This window comes from Emiliania huxleyi (genome assembly GCF_000372725.1).
Source record: "Emiliania huxleyi CCMP1516 chromosome Unknown EMIHUscaffold_180, whole genome shotgun sequence".
NCBI classification, from domain to species: domain Eukaryota; phylum Haptophyta; order Isochrysidales; family Noelaerhabdaceae; genus Emiliania; species Emiliania huxleyi.
Genome location: NW_005200783.1, coordinates 181,012 through 199,564, shown reverse-complemented (window position 1 = coordinate 199,564; position 18,553 = coordinate 181,012). Strand labels below are relative to the sequence as shown.

At 65.7% G+C, this 18,553-nt stretch overlaps 5 protein-coding genes across 5 annotated transcripts in view; 3 read left to right on the top strand and 2 right to left on the bottom strand.

Annotated features, from left to right (window-relative positions):
* Window positions 1-673: 673 nt before the first annotated feature.
* Window positions 674-2,523, bottom strand: EMIHUDRAFT_468272 (hypothetical protein; the record flags this gene model as incomplete). Its single annotated transcript, XM_005783265.1, has 4 exons — window positions 2,188-2,523; window positions 1,876-1,945; window positions 1,513-1,733; window positions 674-1,097 (listed from the first exon to the last, which is right to left on the bottom strand). Exons 1-4 carry the CDS (start codon window positions 2,475-2,477, stop codon window positions 674-676), a joined length of 1,005 nt encoding a protein of 334 aa, XP_005783322.1. The 5' UTR covers window positions 2,478-2,523.
* A 3,027-nt stretch (window positions 2,524-5,550) lies between these two features.
* EMIHUDRAFT_442329 (hypothetical protein) lies at window positions 5,551-6,445 on the top strand. The gene is made up of 2 exons (XM_005783264.1): window positions 5,551-5,837; window positions 5,997-6,445. Exons 1-2 carry the CDS (start codon window positions 5,555-5,557, stop codon window positions 6,128-6,130), a joined length of 417 nt encoding a protein of 138 aa, XP_005783321.1. The 5' UTR covers window positions 5,551-5,554; the 3' UTR covers window positions 6,131-6,445.
* An 807-nt stretch (window positions 6,446-7,252) lies between these two features.
* Window positions 7,253-8,574, bottom strand: EMIHUDRAFT_232308 (hypothetical protein; the record flags this gene model as incomplete). Its single annotated transcript, XM_005783263.1, has 4 exons — window positions 7,253-7,357; window positions 7,895-8,008; window positions 8,090-8,155; window positions 8,527-8,574. 4 exons carry the CDS (start codon window positions 8,572-8,574, stop codon window positions 7,253-7,255), a joined length of 333 nt encoding a protein of 110 aa, XP_005783320.1.
* A 2,503-nt stretch (window positions 8,575-11,077) lies between these two features.
* EMIHUDRAFT_232307 (hypothetical protein) lies at window positions 11,078-11,947 on the top strand (the record flags this gene model as incomplete). Its single annotated transcript, XM_005783262.1, has 1 exon — window positions 11,078-11,947. One exon carries the CDS (start codon window positions 11,078-11,080, stop codon window positions 11,945-11,947), a length of 870 nt encoding a protein of 289 aa, XP_005783319.1.
* A 5,019-nt stretch (window positions 11,948-16,966) lies between these two features.
* The window catches only part of EMIHUDRAFT_232305 (hypothetical protein), a gene marked incomplete at both ends in the record, with an annotated part of 2,267 nt that continues 680 nt past the window's right edge, over window positions 16,967-18,553 (top strand). Inside the window, 2 exons of the mRNA XM_005783261.1 lie at window positions 16,967-17,247; window positions 17,496-17,586. Coding sequence (XP_005783318.1) covers window positions 16,967-17,247; window positions 17,496-17,586 — 372 coding nt within the window. The remainder of the gene's footprint in view (window positions 17,248-17,495; window positions 17,587-18,553) is intronic.

Sequence of the window (18,553 nt, the reverse complement as noted above, 5' to 3'; positions counted from 1 at the left end):
CAAGTGCTTCGCAAGCGGCTCGAGCGGCTCGAGGCTCAAGCCGCCCACGCAGCCCGTCGCACCCGACGGGGAGGACGGGGTTTTTGTGTCTGCGGCCGAGAGGCGTGCTGGGCCTCGGCGAGCGAGGCTGCAGGTCAGCTGTTCCCACAGCGGCAGGCTGGAAGTACCTCGCCAGTCAAGAACCACATTAAGCGTTATTCGATTTTTCCCCACGGTCGTCCGCGACGGCTAATACAAAAGGAGGAACTAAATAGCCGTATCCGCGCCGCCCAGTGCGACCAACACGCGCAATTATAAAGTAAAAAAGACATCCGCGCGGCACTCATGACGGGAGTCCTTGGGGCGGCACTCATGACGGGGTAGGTAGGGTAGGTCTGGGCCCTCCCGTCGGGGTTTTCGCGCGCGCGGCGCGCACGAGGCACGACTCTCAGAATCACCGCGGGCCGTCACGGGGCGGGCGGGTGCGGCTTGCAGCTCGGCACACTGCGAGGCGACACTCACCATGGCTCTACGCGCCGCGCGCCTCGCTGCTCACACTCGCGCCGCCTCCAGCGGCGAAGCTCCAGGAAAGCTCCAGGAAAGCTCTCCTCGGCACGCTCGCGAGGGACGCCTTGGCACCGGCGCCACCACATCGGACCATCGGCGCTACGCAGCCACCCGCTCGCCCTCCCTCTTACTCGCCGCCGCCGCCAGCCGCCGCCTTATGCCGCTTGCCGCCGCCTCCGCCGCCCCCGCCGCCGCCCCCCTGCTTGGGCGCGACGCCGCGCTTGCCGAGTCCCTTCATGCGCGCCGTCGGCATCTGGGACAGGTCTTGCTTGGGCAAGTGCAGCCGCCCCTCGCGCCCGCCGAGCTTGGAGTGCGACACGTTGCGCGCCTTCTTTGGCGCCGCGCTGCTCGCCGCCGGCTGCCGCATCGCCTCGCGCAGTAGGTCTGGGGCGGGCCGCTGCACGCGCCGCACGACCAAGTCGACCCGCGGGCCCATCTCGCGCAGCGCCACGTGCGGCGCCGTCGCCTCGGCGCTCTTCTGCAGCTTGACGGAATACTGCCGCAGCCGCACGAGACGGCGCGAGCCACCGCTCCCTCCGTCGGCGGCGCCCCTGCGGTAAGGGTGAGGGTCAGACGAAGTGCAGTGAGAGGAACTGTGGTGAGGGACTGTAGTGTGAGGTGCAGACGGAGCGCACCGCCCCCTCTGGCGAGGCGCGGAGGTCTGGGGAGACGTACGGAGGCATATGCTACGGGTCCCAAGAAGTATGGGAAGCATATGCTCCCTGGCCGCGCGTCCGGTGTGGGTTCGCCCCTCCCTGGGGGTGGGGGATCCCCTACCCACAGTGGGGTCGAACCCTGATCTCCCCTACCCACAGTGGGGTCGAACCCGATTCCCCCCTAGCGTGTCACGCCCCCTCCCCCCCCCCAGTGTCAGTAGGGCCCAGAGCCACGGTCATGCGGAGGTGGCGGACATGGGGAGGTGGCGGACATGGGGAGTGGTGGACATGGGGAGGTGGCGGAGCGCACCAACCCTCGGGCGAGGCGGAGAAGGCGATCACACGCTCGAGCGCCAGCGGGGCGATCGCCTCGGCTGGCTTGCCCCCGAACCAGTCGAGCAGGAAGGCGCGCAGCTCCTTGAGCTCGACCACATTCTCCCACCCGTCTCCGTTGAACTGCAGCAGCGGCTTCGCCTCGCCAGACGCGCCGCCGCCGGCGCCCCTCGCAAAGCCCGCCATCGCCGCGCTCGCCTGGGGCAGGCGAGATCTGGGGAGATACCGGGAGGCAGGGGAGATATGGCGAGATGTGGGGAGAATATGCCGTGGGCGCAGACGGGCGACGAGGTGTGTCTCGGAAGTGTCCCGGAAGCGTCTCTTGGAAGTGTCGCGGCGCCTCGACGCCAAACTCGTACATGTCGAGGATGCGGTGGTCGAAGCAGCGGCCGAGGACGAGGTTGTGCGGCCTGATGGCGGGCAGGGACGCCGACGCCAGCGGAGGCTGAGACCGGGCGGCGGATCCATTCCTCGCGCCCTTCCTCTGCTCCACTCTGCAGGCCGCCGGCTGCCTCTCTCATCACCACCTCTCGTTGTCCCGCCCGCGCCGCTGCCACCGACCGGACGAAGCTCCTCTCCCTCCTCCTCCCCTCCTCTCTCTACCCTCCCCTCCCCTCCTCTCCCCTCGAGCGCCGGGCTGGGACGGCCGCGCCTCTTTTTCGAGTGCGTGCCGAATCCGAAGAGCGACGCGTCATTCTTCTGGCAGAGGAACTCGAGCGGCGTGGCGTCCTCCCACGGGTGGACGGCGTTGTGCCGGCGGAAGTGCTTTGCGTGCGGCTTCTTCAGGCAGAAGAGGTCCGTCAGCAACTCATTGACGACAGCGGACGACTTTTGGCCGCGGGCGAGCAGCGCGGTGCGCGGGTTTTCGACGAGCTTGGGCTCGCGCTGCGCGAGGAAGCGACGACCGCGGGCCGATTTTGCGCGCCTGCTCTCGAGGCTCATGAGAGAGAGGTGGTGCGGTGGTGGCTCAGCGGCGCTGCGGTGGGTCCTCGTACTCGTGGCCCTGGTTGCCGGATCAGGCGTATTTTTATTTTTTTTGAGAGCGCCTTCGTTGTTAATTGTACAAACCCAATGGTCCTCTGCGAGCGGTCCGTCGTTGCAGTCGCACACACGCACACGCCACGCCGCACCGCGCGCCCGCCCACCGCCCCGCCCAGGCGGGAAAGAGATGAGGAGATGGGACAGCAAAGGAGGAAGCCCAAACACGTATGGGAGGGTTCAGTAGTGCGCCACGCTGCCCGGCGTCTCTCACTTTCCGGGACAGCCCCGCCCTTGTGAGGCAGGAAAGTGACGGCTACCCCGTACGCCCTGCGGCCTGCTACTCCGACGCCGACCGCCCATTCTCCCCTCCTCGTTCCCCCCTCGAATGCTCCGGACCCCGACAAGCCGCCCGACGTTGGGCCTCTGCCCCGCACGCCCCCGCCCCTCTGCCCCTCACACACACCCAGGCCCGACATGCACATACAAGACAAACCCGGCGTCCTGCTCTCAAAAGAAAAAGAAAAAATGGGAAGGAGGAGACCAGCGGGGGAGACTCCCCGCCTATGCAACACCCCAGAGAGGGGCTGCCATCGCCGAAGCTGTGCCTAAGCATAACTCCCAAACCCGCAGCGGCCCGGGGGGCCTTGGGGGCAGCCTGCCGCCACCCCTCGTGCCGGCCGAGCCGACTCAGCAGCTCCGGCACAACCAATCCGACCGCCGACGGGAGGGCGAGCAAGAGGGAGAGCACTCGATGGGCCAAAATCCGTAAAAAAAGAAAAGAAAACGCTTAACGCAAGGGAGGGATGGGAGGACGGCACGCCGCCACCACACAGGGATTTTAAGGAGAGGGGTGTGATGCGCTAGCCGTCGCCCACCCTTGGGCGTCCGCCTCTTCCTATCTCTCTTCGCAGTCTCTCGCCGATTCTCGCTGCAACTTTCAAAATCCGTCACTAGCACATCTAAAATTCTTTTCGCGATGTCATCCCCGAGTTGCTCCTCCACCGCCGCCGCCGCTCCCTCGCCGGACGCGCCGCCGCCCGCCCGCCTCCTCGACCTCCCCAGGGAGCTCCTCGAGCGCGCCCTCTCACACTGCCACAGCCCCCTCGACATCGCTCGCGTCGCGGCCGTCTCGCTGCTCTTCCACGCCTCGCTAGCGGTAGAGGGCATCCGCTTGTGGGCGCAAGAGCGCGGCTTCGAGCTGCCGGCGCTGCCAGAGGGCGAGGGCTGCGCCGTGCGGTGGCTGTGCTATTCGGCGCTGCTGTGCGAGGCCAACCCGCCGGAGAGGGCGGCGGCAGGCGAACGGCACAGCCTCTTCATCGATGGCGAGGGGCGGCTCTCGTCGTGCGGCTGTGCGCTGTCCTACATGCCAGGCCTGCTCGGGCACGGCGAGGGCGTGACGCGGCTTAACACGCCGACCCTCCCCCCGTCGGCGCTGGGCGGCGAGCGCGCCGTGAGCGTGTCGGCTGCAGCGCGGCATAGCCTCGCCCTCGCCGCTGACGGTTGTGTCTGGAGCTGGGGCGGTGGCTACGCTGGCCAGCTGGGCCACGGCGACGAGCAGTTCCAGCTGCGGCCTAAGAAGGTCGAGGCGTTGGCTGGGCGGCGCGTCGCCGCTGTGTCGGCTGGATTTGCGCACAGCCTTGCCCTCACCACCGACGGCTCCGTCTGGAGCTGGGGCCCTGGAGACGACGGCCGATTGGGCCACGGCGACGAGCAGCGCCAGCTGCTGCCCAAGATGGTCGAGGCCTTGGCGGGCCAGCGCGTCATCGCCGTGTCGGCTGGAGGCATGCACAGCTTGGCCCTCATTGCCGACGGCTCTGTCTGGAGCTGGGGCCGTGGATGCCACGGCGACGAGCAGCACCAGCAGTTGCTGCCAAAGAAGGTCGAGGCCTTTGCTGAGCAGCGCGTCGTCGCTGTGTCGGCTGGATATTTCCATAGCCTCACCCTCACCGCCAACGGCAGCGTCTGGAGCTGGGGCGGTGGGGCCGGTGGCAAGCTGGGCCACGGCGACACGCAGCGCCAGCTGCTGCCGAAGAAGATCGAGGCCTTCACTGGCCAGCGCGTCATCGCAGTCTCGGCTGGAGGCGAACACAGCCTCGCCCTCACTGCCAAGGGCGCCCTCTGGAGCTGGGGCGAGGGAAGCTATGGCCTGTTGGGCCACGGCGACCAGCAGGGCCAGTTGCTGCCGAAGAAGGTCGAGGCCTTTGCTGGGCGGCGCGTCATCGCTGTGTCGGCTGGGGAGGGCCACAGCCTCTCCCTCACCGCCGATGGGGCTGTCTTTGCCTGGGGCAAGGGCGAGACCGGCTGCCTAGGCCACGGAGAGGACCTGACGAGGCAGCTGCTGCCCAAGCAGGTTGAGGCGTGGCCCGCATCCTCTTGACTCTCAGACAATCGCCCCGGCGCTGACAGAAGCGAGAAGGCGGGCCGGCGGCGCTGGAAGCTGGCGCTGAGTTGGAGAGAACACACCCCTGCAGTCGCTTGTGTGTCTGGGGTCTGGGGACGGGGGTGAGCCGCACGAGAGATCGATTTTTGCGCTTTTCCCGATGAAGTCCAGCTGTGTTTCATTGAAAGGGAGAGCACGCGCATGAGCCAAAATGTGCCCGTCTGTGCGGTCCGCTATCGGGCGATCGCTATACTTCGTGGTGCCCTCGGTGCACGGTGGGGCGGCTGACAAGCCAGAGGTCGATACTCTGGACGACCCATAGCGCATAGGATGCCACGAATGCCTGAAGGAGAGGGAGGCGAGGCCAGAGGCAGGCTCAGCTGCTCTCGGGTGATCTCGCTTTGGTGGCTGAAGGAGCAAGGACCCCCCATGGTCCTGTCATCACATTCGCGTTGTCGTGGGGGTAGAAGAATTGATGATTCGCGCCGCTCGCTGCGCGAGACATGGCCGCGGATGCGGCTCGCATTCGCTCGGCGGGCCTCCGTCCCACAGCCGCCCGGGCGAGCCAGAGGGGCTGCCTCCTGTTCTCGAAGAAAAAAAGGTCGCTGGACTTCATCGGGACTTCGCCGTGAGCTTCGCAAAGAGCCCATTCGGCGAAATGCTGTGCGCCTCCTCGACGGCCTCTGATCCGAATGACGCCGAGATGACGGAGGTTGCGTGGACCGCAGAGCCGCAGTGGGCGCCCAGCCGAAGTGGGCACCCAGCCGCGCCGCCGCCGACGCCGTTTGCCGCGAGTGCAACCCGGCAGCCGTGGCTGAAAGTGCCGCTGCAGAGCTGGTCGCAGCCACGTCCTACGCCGCAGCCAAGCAGCCCGCCGTCTGCGACGCGCGCGCGCGCCTCCTTCTGCAGTCCCGAGCTGCTCGGCGCGATGACGGCGCTCGGTGAGCGATTGACCACCTCCGCCTTCACCTCCACTCCACCCCACCTCCGCCACCGCCCACAATCGCGGGGCACGCGCGTCGCCGCACACCGCCCACAATCGCGGGGCACGCGCGTCGCCGCACACTCCCGCCCTGCCTGAGCGGCGTGCCCTCTCGCAGGCTTGCAGCGGTCGGAGCCCTCGATGCTTGGGCGCGGCTGGTCGACTGTTGTGACGGAGGATGGGCAGATGTGCGCGCAACACGTCTCTGGCGAGCTATCGTGGCAAGACCACCCCGAGAGCCATCCTCTCTGACCGCCGAGGCGGTGCGAGATTAGATTGTGGCGTGGGCACCCGACCCTGCGGGCTGCTGGCCGCCTGCCGCCAACCTCTCTCCCGCCTTTTCGCTCAAGCGGTGGTATGTCTGTCGTCGGTCCGGTGGCGGCGGACGGGCCGACGACGGGCGGGCCCGGGCGGCCGGGGGCGCGGGGGGTAAACGGGGGCCTCGAGGGCCGCGGGGCTGCGGGTTGGTGGTGCATGTTCTCCATGCTAGAGAAAGTCTACTAGAGTACGCCATTGGCAACCATTTTTTTTCGCCTTTGTTTCTCATGGAGAGTTAGTAGCAGTAGCACAAGGGGGCGGGACAGTCACAGCGCGCACCGGCCAAAGCCGCCGCGCCGACTGAGAGAGGCAGCACACCAGCAGGCACAGCACACGCCACACACGCACACCCGCGCGGAGGGACGACACAACGCGCCACCGGGTCTGCCCGTGGGCAAGCGCGCGAGAGAGAGGCGCGGGGACGGCGCCCGCCCCGTGCCGCGTCACGGGAGCTTCTCGGCGGGGGCACTCCGCGCGTCGCTCCGCTCTGCAGGTCCACCCGCAGATCCGCCGCCAGGGGGCGCCTAGGACAGATATCGGGGTTGTTGGAGAAGGCTGGTAGGAAGAGCCGGGCGTCCGCAGCGGCGCAGGCGGTCGGCGCCGACCCCCCGCCCTGAGCGCGCCTCCAATCTCTCGGGCAATCTCGCGTCTCGTCGCCACTCTCTCCTTGGTTGAAAATCTCTCGCGCGCAGTCTCGGCGGGAGGCGCCGATTCGGGGTTGAGGTTCGAGCCAAAGAAGTCGGAGACCTCGGCGTCGACGGCGGTGCTCATCTCGAGGTCGTCGATCGCCTTGCCGCGGCGAGAGGGCGGGCGGGGAGGTGCCGGGGCGGTAAGGGCGGCGGAGATTGCGGGTGGGTGAGGGAGAGGCGACGCGAGAGAGGTGGGCACGCAAGAGAGAGGAGAGAGGGGAGCGAGTGTGCGGGCGGTGGTGGCGCCTTGTCCTGCGCCTCAAAGTAGCTCGCCTCCAGCTCGTCGTACTTTCCGCGCACGAGCAGCCCTACGGAGCTTCCGAGAAGGTCGGGGCCGCTACACAGGCCGCGCCTCCCGCGCACGGGGTCAGAGACCGACAAAGATGGTGGTGACGAGGGTGGCGGCGGCGATGGAGATGCCCGCGAGGAAGGTCTTTCCAAACATGTCGGCCCCCACCAGCACACTCGCGCTCTCAGCAGCGCTCAAGGCAGCGGCAGCCGCGAGCGGCTCGGCAGTTGCGCTAGGCGGCCGCGCACGCGCTGTTCGCGTTGCAGCAGGACGCAGCGAGACCGTCCGCAGCGAAGGCGAGGCGACCGCTGCTCGCGGAAGAAGGAAGGCGGCAGTGTGCAGCGATAGGGAAGCAGCGGGCGCGACGGCGGCCGCGATGAGGAGGAGTCTCGGTCTCATGTGTATTGCACAAAAAAAAGAAAAAAAGACGAAGGATCTCGAGGTTCTCGACTTGGATATCCTCTCCTTAAAATCCCTGTGTGGTGGCGGCGTGCCGTTCTCTCATCCCTCCCTTCGGTTGTCTGTTTTCTTTCTTTCTTTCTTTGGATATCCTTTGGCCGCGTTGGGTAGCGAGGATTGGTGAAGAGCGGATTAGGGAGGCGGGAAAAGCCACAAAAAGCCGGGCAGCCTCCCGTTACGCGATTGCTCGCGAAGCGCAGCATGATGCGCGGCCAGCGTGGGAGGAAGTCGGCGCCGACGCTGCCAGAACTAAGACGAGACCGCGACCGACGGCGGGCCGTGCTGGCGAGCATCCGCGCTGCTGACGACGTGCTCGAGACTGCCTTTCAGAGCGACGAGATTCTCGCATGCTTTGAAGAGGCGCTCGGCGAACAGCTGCCAGATATGGGCACGGATGCTCTGCAGCAGGGCGAGAGCCGCGAACGCCGAGAGGGCGGAGGGGGGGGGCGCCGCGACTGTCTTCTTCTTGCGACTGGAGGCTTCGACAAACAGGTTGAGGAAAATTTCGGCGAAGAGGCGGCACTGGCGGCACGCCGGGACGAACCCGGACCGGTCATATTGTTCAGAAACGCGGCGGCGAGCCGCCGCCGCAAAACGAAGGAAAACAGACAAAGGGAGGGATGGGAGGACGGTTAGAGCCCTCCACCCACCATACCGTTTTTATCGCGGGCGGGAGAATTCAAAGAAAGAAAAGAAAGAAAACAGGCAAGCCAAACGAGGGATAGGGGAGGAGGACAGGCGGGTCCCCACCTGCTCGAGCAGGATTTTGAACCTCGAGAGGATGCCAAGATAAACAGACGGCACTTGGAGCACTTGGAGTGCAGTCGGTAACCTCACATCCAGGGCCGGAGAGCTCAACGCCCGTTTTTTTTTTGCCACACGCCGGGCCTCACCATCTTTCGATATTGCTCGCACACCCACTCGTGCGCGCTCTGACACATGTGCCCGTACGTCCGTCGGTCCACTATCTCCCTCCTCTCTGCATTCTCTGCCGCCTCCCTTCTCGCTGTGTACATGCATGGCCGCGTTCGCACCGCGTCCCGCACAAATTCGCGCTAAAGTGCACTAGTAAAGATGCAGTACATAAACACTTACCCTGCGCCGCCGCCTGCCTCGCAAGGCTCGTAGCCTTCGAGAGCGCGGCGGCCAGCAGACACTCAACCCGCTCGTGTGCTCCCACCCCGAGGTGTACGGTCGGGTGCTGGCTATGGTTGGAGTACTCGTCGAGGGAGCGGAAGCCGAGAAGCGGGTCTACTGGTGCCAGGGTCTCGGGCCAAAAGGCGTCGCGGTAAGAGACGGCGGGTACTCCGAGACCCCGAAGCACTGGGGCACGCACGTCCGGCATCGCCTACAAGGGCGAGTACTAACTGGGGCAGGAGAGGTTGGCGTGTGGCACGGGAGTGGGAGGGCACCCAGTCTCGCTGGCACACGCCCAACCTAGCATCCTCCCCACCCTCGGCGAACAGCTACTCGGCGGCGCCAAGCGAGGTAGAGCTGCGAGACGGGTGGCGGGAGCGGGTGTCGGCCCGTACTACATCGCCTTCGTCGCCTGCTCGTGTCTGTACAGGGCCGCGCGGGGGCGACGCGCGGGTGTGAACCTGAAGGATTGGAAGCGGCGGGATAGACGCTGCCGCGGGTGTCTGATATTTAGGTCTCCGATTTCCAGATTAGAGACCCTTGGAGAGCTAACGAGGCGGCTAAAACAGGCTCACACACACACAATGTTATGTTATGTTAGGAAGGTGAAGAACAGTCAGGCTCGGTCCTCGGTGCGAGCTCCCCGAGACGCTCGAATCTGTCCGAGGGGTGGCGGCAAACGGCTGCGCGGTGAGCACAGTCGCACTCCTCTGTGTAGCGCCTCAGGGTGAAGGGGGGGCATGCCGGGTCAAGCTGAGACTAATGGTCGAGGCACCAGGGGTCGTTCTTCGCCCACAGCAGCAACTGGCAGAGCAGGCGCAACGACGCCCGCCCGACTGGGTGGCATACACAGACGGGTCGGAAGACCTAGGGAAAGCAGGGTGGGCCTATACAGTACTCATCGGGGGCGACGCAATCGGCGATAGGGGCGCGTCGCTGGCGAGCGAGGGCTACGGGCCAGTTGTCACTTCGGCGGCGCACCCAGCCTACCTCGGCGCGCGAAGGCATACCAACAACACGGCGGAACTAACCGCCCTAGCCGAGCTCCTCCGGGCTCTCCTGTCCTCGTCACCGCAACGAGCGGGCTCACGCGGAGTAGTGCGGACCGACAGCGAGTACGCGGCGGCGTGCATGATGGGGAGGGTGACCCCCAAAACGAACAGACAGCTAGCGGAGCGCCTTCGTTCCCTCTGGCGACGCCTTCGCGCCAAACACACCGTGACGTGGAGGCATGTGGCGGGTCACAGCGGCAACAAATGGAACGACTACGTCGACGAGCTAGCTGCTCGCGGCAGGCAAGGTGACAGAGGCTCAAACGCTGCCGAGTGGGCGGACAACACCATCCCGACGGACACTCCCGACGAGGGGAGCGACACGGAAGGACCCGCCCCCGCCCCTCGGGGCGGGGGCCCCCGCCCCCCCGGGGGGCCCTTTGGGGCCCCTCCAGGGGGCGACCCCTCCGGGGAGGCCGGCCCTCCCCGTGCCGGTTCTCCCCAACCAACCCCGCCGGCAGCGCGAGCTGCCGGCCATATTGAGCGGTTCAACCGCGTCGCGCACTCGTCCCAACCGAGGGCCGCAGACTCGTTCTGCGCGCCAACGGCTGGTGACGCTGTGTTGCCCTTGAGCTAGTCCTTCCCCGGTCGCCTCCTCTGCGCTGTCTGGCGGACGCCTGTATGCCATGCACGCGGACCACGCTTGCGTGGATACGTGGCTGGCAGGCTGACCCGTGTGCGGGGTAACCCGCGCACGGGGAAGCTTCACGGGTTCGAGCCGTCAAACATTGAGCAGCGGAGGTGTGCCGAGGGGGACCGGGAGGCGGTAAGCCGTCGTCGCCCGGCGCTGCATGCAGCACCGTGGCGATGGCGCTAAGAGGTTCCTCTTTTCCGCGCCCCCCCCGCAAGGCGCGCGATACACACGGCTCGGACTGGACACCAACGCGGTATGGATGGACGCGAGACAGATGATGACGACACGCTCGAGCGACACACAGACACAAACAAGCTCACAGGACACACAGCCAGGTTGGCTGCCACACACCCTGAGTGGACGTACACATCACTCAAGGCCACGTTCCCCCTGCCACCCCCCCCCAGCATCTCTCTCTCTCCCCGCGGTGCCAAGGGACAAACAACAAGCAAACAAACACAGACAGGCGACAGGGGCTAACGTGTGAGGCTAGAGCAGACTGCTCCGCCTCTAGCAATCTTGCGTCATTCACCTCTAGCAATCATGCGTCATTCACAGCCTTGTTTGGAGAAGAAAATATTCACACACCAACAAAACGCCGTCTTTGGGGGCTCCGAGATCATGTTGCCGCTCCTCTTCCCCTGTGCCGCTCCAACGCAGCGGGCGATCCAATTCGCAAGCGGGCCAACCCACAACTGCCTCGACGGCTGTGTTGCCAATCCGCACCTCGTGGACGGCGACTGCACCAAGATGTGGGACCTGAACTGCGGCTGCGCCGCAGATTCGTCGCCCCACTCGCCGGTGTGCGGTCCTCCTGCCGTCGTGGGCGCTCTCTGCAATGCGGGCACGAGCGCCAGCCTCTCCTGCCAACCCGGTGCCGGGCAGGGAGCGTATCCTGACTGCAAGATCGGCGTCGACATCGGCTGCGGCTGCGCAATCAACGAGTTCCTGCCGACGGAGGCGGTGCAGGAGACTGCCTCCGGTTATGAGGGCGCCATCATGACTGCGAAGGCAAGCTCCTTCCTCCTGACGCCGCAACTCGCCCACTGCGCGCCGGTCGAGCAGATCCCGCCGTGCCCTCCCGGGGGACTGGTGAGTGGGGATCGCATCAACATCTCCCTGCCGTGCTGGCCTGAGATGCCGGCGAAGTACAATTGCGAGTACCCCTCGGTGCCTAGCCCGTACTACCTTCCGGGCAAGAACATCTTCGTGTGCACCCCGTCTTGGGATCCCAATTGCGGGTGCGGCTCCGACTTTTCGGCTGCGGCCCGTCTCGTGGGCCCAGTCTTTTATTCCGAGCAAGTTTGCAAAAACGGGACGAGGCCAAGCATTTCCTGCCAGCCGGGCGCCGGAGGGCCAGGTGGGTACCCGGACTGCAAAGTCGGCGTGGACACCGGCTGCGGCTGCGCCAAGGACGAGTTCCCGTTGACGTTCGAAGGGGGATTTCTCGTTCCGCCCGTCTCGTCTGAAATGTGTGCTGAGGTCTTTTGAGGAGGCGCACGTCGCTTCCAGGCGAGGGAGGTGGGCGCAGCCCTAGCATCTGGTGAAGCCTCTGGGAAGGTCGGCACGCAGGGAAATTAAGGCGCCTTCCCATTTGCCGCCGCCACACAGGGAAATTAAGGGAGACCAGAGGCATGTGGTGCTTGCCGTCGCCCACCCTTGGGCGGAGAGACGGTTTTTAGCAAGTTCTCTCGACACTGGGCACGGGACTGGCGCGCGTGACTGGCGCGCCTGAATAATTCTTTTTCCCGTGAGAGGGAGGTACATTGTGTGAGAGGCACAGGCAGGTACATTCTTTTCCCCGTGAGATAGATTGATGTACACTTTTTCTGCAGACGCGCAGGGCGAGACGAGGGAGGGAGCAGGACTTTGCGGAGATCAGCAGGAGGATGTACGAAGAGATTAGGAGCAGCAGGGACCCGAGGGACCATGTGGAAGACGGCTAGTGCTAGCTAGTCCCCCACCGGGAGGACGACCCCGGCTAGTCGCCGACCACACCCACAAAGCACCCTGCACAAAGATCTCGCAAGGCCAAGGGCGGGGACCTGTTCCTTTTTACCCACCTCACAGTAGAGAGGGGTCCGTTTTATTCATTTATCGCTCTATCTTTTCTTTTCTCAGCCGCCTCTCTACACCCACAGCTCACAGCCTTGTTATTGAGAAGAAAATACCTCCTATGGCGCTGTGCGCTGGCCTGTGAGAGGTTGAGGTGCGAGCCCTGGAGGCCCTGGGGATGGGGGGGGACTACCCGCGGGCTTAGAAGGCCCGCGCGCAGGGGGGTGGGGCATTGAGACCGGTCATGAATGAGTGCGCGACACGCATGTTGCGAGCAGCGTTGTTGATGTTTTGCGCATCGCCACTGACGGCGGCGCGCGAGAGCTGTTGCGAAACCTGGTTTGTGGACCTCCCGCACCTGTCCTGACAGTCCTGACAGAGTCCTGACAGAGTCCTGACAGAGTCCTGACAGAGTCCTGACAGAGTCCTGACAAAGTCCTGGCGGGGTCCTGACGGCGCACGGTCTTCACAGTGCTCACAAGTGCCTCCGACGAGACCTCCACCTTCCTTCACTGCAACCCTCCTTCCCCTCCCCCCCAGCAGTGAATGATAGACGCCCAGCCCCCCTTTCGACCGTGCGCGCCCTCTGCGGAATCGTCCTGATGGGGCAGTCCTGACGCAAACTTGAGAGTCCTGACAAGCAAACTTGAGAGTCCTGACAGAAACTTGAGAGTCCTGACAGAAACTTAGAGTCCGACAGACAAAAGAAATCACGCTCACTCTCGCGCCACTCGGCTCGACCATGAAAGCGCACAAGCAAGAGAGGCGCGGCCATGGTGCAGGCAACGTTACAGCCGGCAACGTGCAAGAAGGCAGCAAAGCTCGGCCACGACGTCCATGGCCCGCGCCCCCCCGATTTGCCACCGGCGGCCTGCAGGCCAGCGCCGAGCAGCGGACCGACTGCTGACCGACTGCTGACCGACTGCTGACCGAGGCAGCGCCCACGGCAGCGCCCACAGCAGCGCCCACGGCAGCACCCACGGCAGCACCCACGACAGCGCCCACGGCAGCGCACACGGCTTGGCTGGCCATGTCAGCCGCGCAGGGACCCTCCCGCGGGTCCAACCCGAAGCGCTCGACCGCTCGACAGCGCAAGTCGGCTGACGGAGCGAGCCGCATAGCCCTCCAGTGCTCACCGCAGGATCAGGCCCGACCGGCCCACGCTCACGGCCTGGCCTGCCTGTGGACCAGCAAACTCGTTGGCTGTACGCGAGCAAAGAGCTGCGTGGCTGGGTTGTGAGCATACCGTCCCCGTTGCGCCCTTTCCCTCAGTGGAGGGCCGTCCCTGCCCTCGGGAGTAACTCGACTGTACACCCCTCCCTACTCTCTAGCTAAGGGCTCTGTTCACAGCGGGGGGGCAGTGGTTGTCCTGGCGGAGTCCTGGCGGAGTCCTGACAGAGTCCTGACGGAGTCCTGACAGAGTCCTGACGGAGTCCTGACAGAGTCCTGACGGCCTATTTTGGAGGTTTTCACCTTTGAGGTATTGTTACTATGTGAGGGTGAAATGAATGAATCAGTTCTTTGGGACAGTGCAATCCTTTTAATTATAAATTATTACCTCCAACTCAAAAAAAGTCTGATGTCAAACGGACAACGGGGTCCCTTATGGTGGCCTGTAAGGGTAAGGTGCGGGAGGTCCACAAACCAGGTTGCGAGTGGTGTTGGGCGAAGCCCCGGGCGCTGCCGGAGGCTCACACAGCGCCCGGCGACAGGCACGCCCCAGAGCCAGCCAATAATGCAGCACGCTGCTGCCTTGCTCCTGCTCCTGCTCCACTCCGCCGCCGGCAGCCTCACCACACTCAAGGACGACGCTCAGTTCGAGGCCGAGGTTGTGCAGGACGCTGTCGTGTGGGCTGTCCTCTTCACCTCTAAAACACGAGACGACGATGCAAAGTCAAAGGCGATGCTGCAGGCGGCGCACGGCCTCGCCGCTGGGCTCGGCCACCTCATGCGGTGGGGCCGTGCCGACATCCAGGACTGCAAGGCCTTCGCGAGCGAGTTCAACGTGCGGACGCGGATGGTGCCGCGTCTTGCTCTTCTCTTCTCGCGCGAGGATGGCCGACGTGATCCGGCTGGAGGGCGAGCCGACGGAGGAGGCGCTCGAGGCGGCGGTGCGGGCGGCCCTGGGCGATCAGGTGTCGGACGAGGCCAAGTGGATGAAGACCACGCTTGCGATTGGTGGGAAGGAGGACGGCTTGCAGTCGCCAGCGCCAGGGCGGCTCGGCCGAGGAAGGCGAGCGATGCTGCGCGATGTCGGGCTCGTAGGACGCCTACGAGCTCGTTAACCGCCGAAATCATGGACACCCTTGCGGCATGGTGGTTCCGATGTCGGCTCTCGGGTGCTGCCTCCGCCTCTCCCTCTACGCTTCTCCCTCGCCGCCTCGACGGCGGCGCGGACTGGTGGTCGGCCCTCAGCTGCCACGCCTCCGCCTCTCTCTAGGCTTCTCCCTCGCTGCTCGACGGCGGCGAGGAGTAGTGGTCGGCTCTCGGCTGCCGCCTCCGCCTCTCCCTCCAGGCTTCTCCCTCGCCGCCTCGAGACGGCGGCGCGGAGAGGTGGTCGACTCTCGGCCAGGACGGCGAACGCGGCGACGCCCTCGCCATCGCCGCCATCGCTACCGCCGCGGCCCGAGATGAGCCGAGATGGCCCGAGATGAGCCGATATGAGCCGAGATGAGCCGAGATGAGCCGAGATGCGCCGAGTTTGATTCGTGTTCGTGTGTGTTTGCTTTGAATGGGTTTGAGAGGCTATCCGCGTTTCTCAAAACCCCATTTTGCTGCGCCGGGTCGTATCCACTCTCGTATCCAGGCTAGTAACAAGGCTAGTTTACCAGCTTCGGAGCTCGTAAGGTCCTACAAGGTCGACCTACGAGCTCAAGGGCTTGTAACTAGCCCCGTTACCATGCTACTACCTGAGCCCTGGTGTCGAGGTGTCGAGGCCGGTGTCGAGGGTGTCGAGCTTAAGGAAGTGCTCAGAAAGATTGTTTTCAAACTCTGTAAGTATGGTATTGGGGGATTGGTCAATGGCTCTCTAAGTATTGGAAATATATTGGAGGATCGGCGCTCAAAAAGTCAGGTTTTGAGTGCGTCATTTTCACTTTCGAGGCGTCCTCCGTGTCGTTATTTCCGAGGTATGCTGTCGCCACCGCGTCGGCGTATGCGTTGCAGGCTATTCCCACGTGTGCTGGCACCCACATGAAGACCACCGCCTCTAGCTTCGATCTATAGTATGCAATCGCCTCCAGTCCCTCAGGCCTTCTGGCATCCCTTTGCGGTGCGCATTCTCAATCTCAACCCTTTTCCTGGCTCACAAGCTAAAGATGTTCACGGGCCCTCTCCGCATGGGGAGCCCCGGGTACTCTTTAGCTGTACTCGTCTAGGCACGGGTTGTCTCAATCTGCGGATCGCGGCGCAGACAACGGCAGCAATCTGGCTGCTGCTTGCTGCTGCAGCAGCAGCTGCTGCGGCTGCTGCTCCGCTGCCGCTGATTGTGGACACGATTCCCCCGATAACCCTGCCCGCCCGCTCCGCCCCGCCCGCCCGCCGCTCCCCGCTTCCTTGCCCGCCCGCCCGCCCGCCCGCCCGCCCGCCCGCCCGCCCGACCACCCATTCCCATCACCATCTCACATACCTTCATATAGGCGCTCGAGACCTCCTCTCGCTGCCTACTCGCTGCCTATATGAAGGGAGGAGGGGAAGATGTCGAGCGGGCGCCACTGCGCTAGCACGGCCGGAGGCCCCTCCCCGAAAGGCAAGTATTAGCCACAAGAAACCCGAGACCCCTCCCCACCGCCCCGATCCCCCCACCCCCTTGCTCCCCTCCCCCCCTCGGGAGGGCCGAACTGAGGCGCCCGTGGGGACCCCGCACTTCCCTTCCCCCCTCGGAGGGCCGGACTGAGGCGTCGAGGGCCCCGCTCTTTCCCTCGCATAGCGGCCACTCTTCGGATCGCTGGTCGTGCGACCCGGGGGATGCCCCACGCGCCTGACCCAGGCGCGAAAACGAATCTGCGAGGCGTGGCCGCTCACGCGGCCCGATGGGGAGGAACGGGGCGAGCTCCCTCCAACCCACCCGCGCTAGGTCTCGGGTTTGACGCATGGGGTCACTCCCGCGAAACTCGGGAACTAGCCGGGGCAGTCGGAGAAGGGGCAACTCCGTGCACTGACGGTCGGCCGCCAGAAAACACGCCTGCGTGGATCGCGTCACACCAATCCTCGCTACCCAACGCGGCCAAAGGATATCCACCTCGAGAACCTCGAGAGTCTCAATCTGCTGCAGCGCGGGTTTGCATTCACCCAGTACTAAGCACCGCCGCGATTGCGCATCGCTCGCGCTCGCCATTTTGCGTAAGTATGCGAGTATCGCGTGCATCTCCGCGTCTATCGGCTCGCACTTGATGATCTTTTCGTCACAGAATTCTTTTGCCAGGGGCGCCGGCAGTAGGCCCGCCCACAGGCAAGATGCGCCAGGCGGCCGCGCCAGCGGCATCGTCTCCAAAGAAAGCGGGCCAAGGCTTCTCAGCGCACGTCGGCGCCAAGGCGGCGCAGGCGGCGGCGCTGCAGGCGCTGCACACTCTCCGCCGCGCGCAGCCTGCACCTTGCGTCTCACGGGCCCAAGTCTCGCCAGCCCGCCCGCTGCAGGTGGCTTCGTCGCTGTTTTACGAGGGCATCGGCCACTTCGACGGCGCACGGTACGAGGAGGCCCTCGTCTGCTTCGAGCAGGCCCTCGCCATCAACGAGAAGTGCCTCTGCCGTAGATGCACCAGTCGCGCGCACCGACTCGCCTTCTGCCGCCGCCGCACACAGCGGCTGGCGCCGCCCCCCGCGCGTACGCGGAGGGGCCTCGCCCCCTCTCTGCGCCTCCAGGGCCTGTCCCTCGCCGGAGCCCGCCGCATACACCCCTCCTCAGCGACGCCGTCGTCCTGCAGAGTGGTTGCGGTGGACGCCGCACGCCAAGACTTGCCGCAATGACGCCGCATGCCCGGGGTAGGTACCTGCTGCCGGCGTCGTCGGGGTACATCCTCTGCTGCAACAACATCGCGGCGGTGCACGAGCGCATGTCCAACCCGCCGGCGGCGGAGGTCTACTTTGGAAAGGCGCTCACCGCCTTGCAGACGCCTCCGCCAAAGGAGGAGAGGGGCGGCGAGGCGAGGCATCGACGCGCCGAGCTCCTCCGACACGTGCGAGATGCGCCGAGATGCGCCGAGATGCGCCGAGATGCGCCGAGATGCGCCGAGACACGCGACCGAGATACAGCCGAGATATATAGCCGAGATTCGCCGAGCTCCTCCGACACGTGACTGCAACCGCTCCTCGGCCATAGACCGGCGAGGAGTACCGGCGAGGAGAGAGACTGCTCCTAGAGACGCTCCTGAGACAGTGCGCTGAGGAGCGAGACCGTGGTCAGATCGGGCTCGCCTGGTCCGTCTCTCAGGTGCAGAACAAGCTTGCCGAGCTGCACAAGCTTGGCGACCTCGCAGCCGCGGCCGGCTCTGCGCGCGACGGCGCGGCGGCGGCCGGTGGCGGCGAGGAGGACGGCGCAGAGGGCGGCGGCGCGGCGGCCGCAGGGGCGGCGGCAGGGGCGGAGGGCGGCGGAGAGCGAGGCGGTGCGGATTGGGGCGAGGGAGGCGGAGGAGGAGACGGTGACGGCAGGGGGGGCGGCGCTGGTGGCGGCGATGGCGGCAGAGGTGGCGGCGATGGCGGCAGAGGTGGCGAGGCGTCTGTTGCGGACGGCGCTGCAGCGCCGCGCAGCCTGCGCGACCCGCTCCAGGAGACCTCGCCTCTGGAGGGGGAGGCTGGCGGGGGGCCTGACACCCCCTCCCGCGGCTCGGCCACCTGTCGCGGCTCGACCCGTCTCGCCACCTCCGCCCTTCCCTCCGCCGCCTCCGCCGCCGCAACACCCGCCGCCCCGCCAAATACCGCCGCCTCCTCCGCCTCCGCCTCCTCCTCCGCCGTCCCCGCCGCCCTCCCGAGAGTGCCTCCCAGCCCCCTCGCCCCTGACGACGGCGGCGACGGCAGCAGCGCCGACGCCGCCGCGGCCCTCCCGCC

Excerpts from the sequence above, each read along its gene's own strand:
- EMIHUDRAFT_442329 (XM_005783264.1), top strand. The coding sequence starts at position 5,555 with ATGCTGTGCGCCTCCTCGACGGCCTCTGATCCGAATGACGCCGAGATG. Across the intron at positions 5,838-5,996 it reads CGGCGCGATGACGGCGCTCG|GCTTGCAGCGGTCGGAGCCC; the intron begins GTGAGCGATTGA and ends GCCCTCTCGCAG.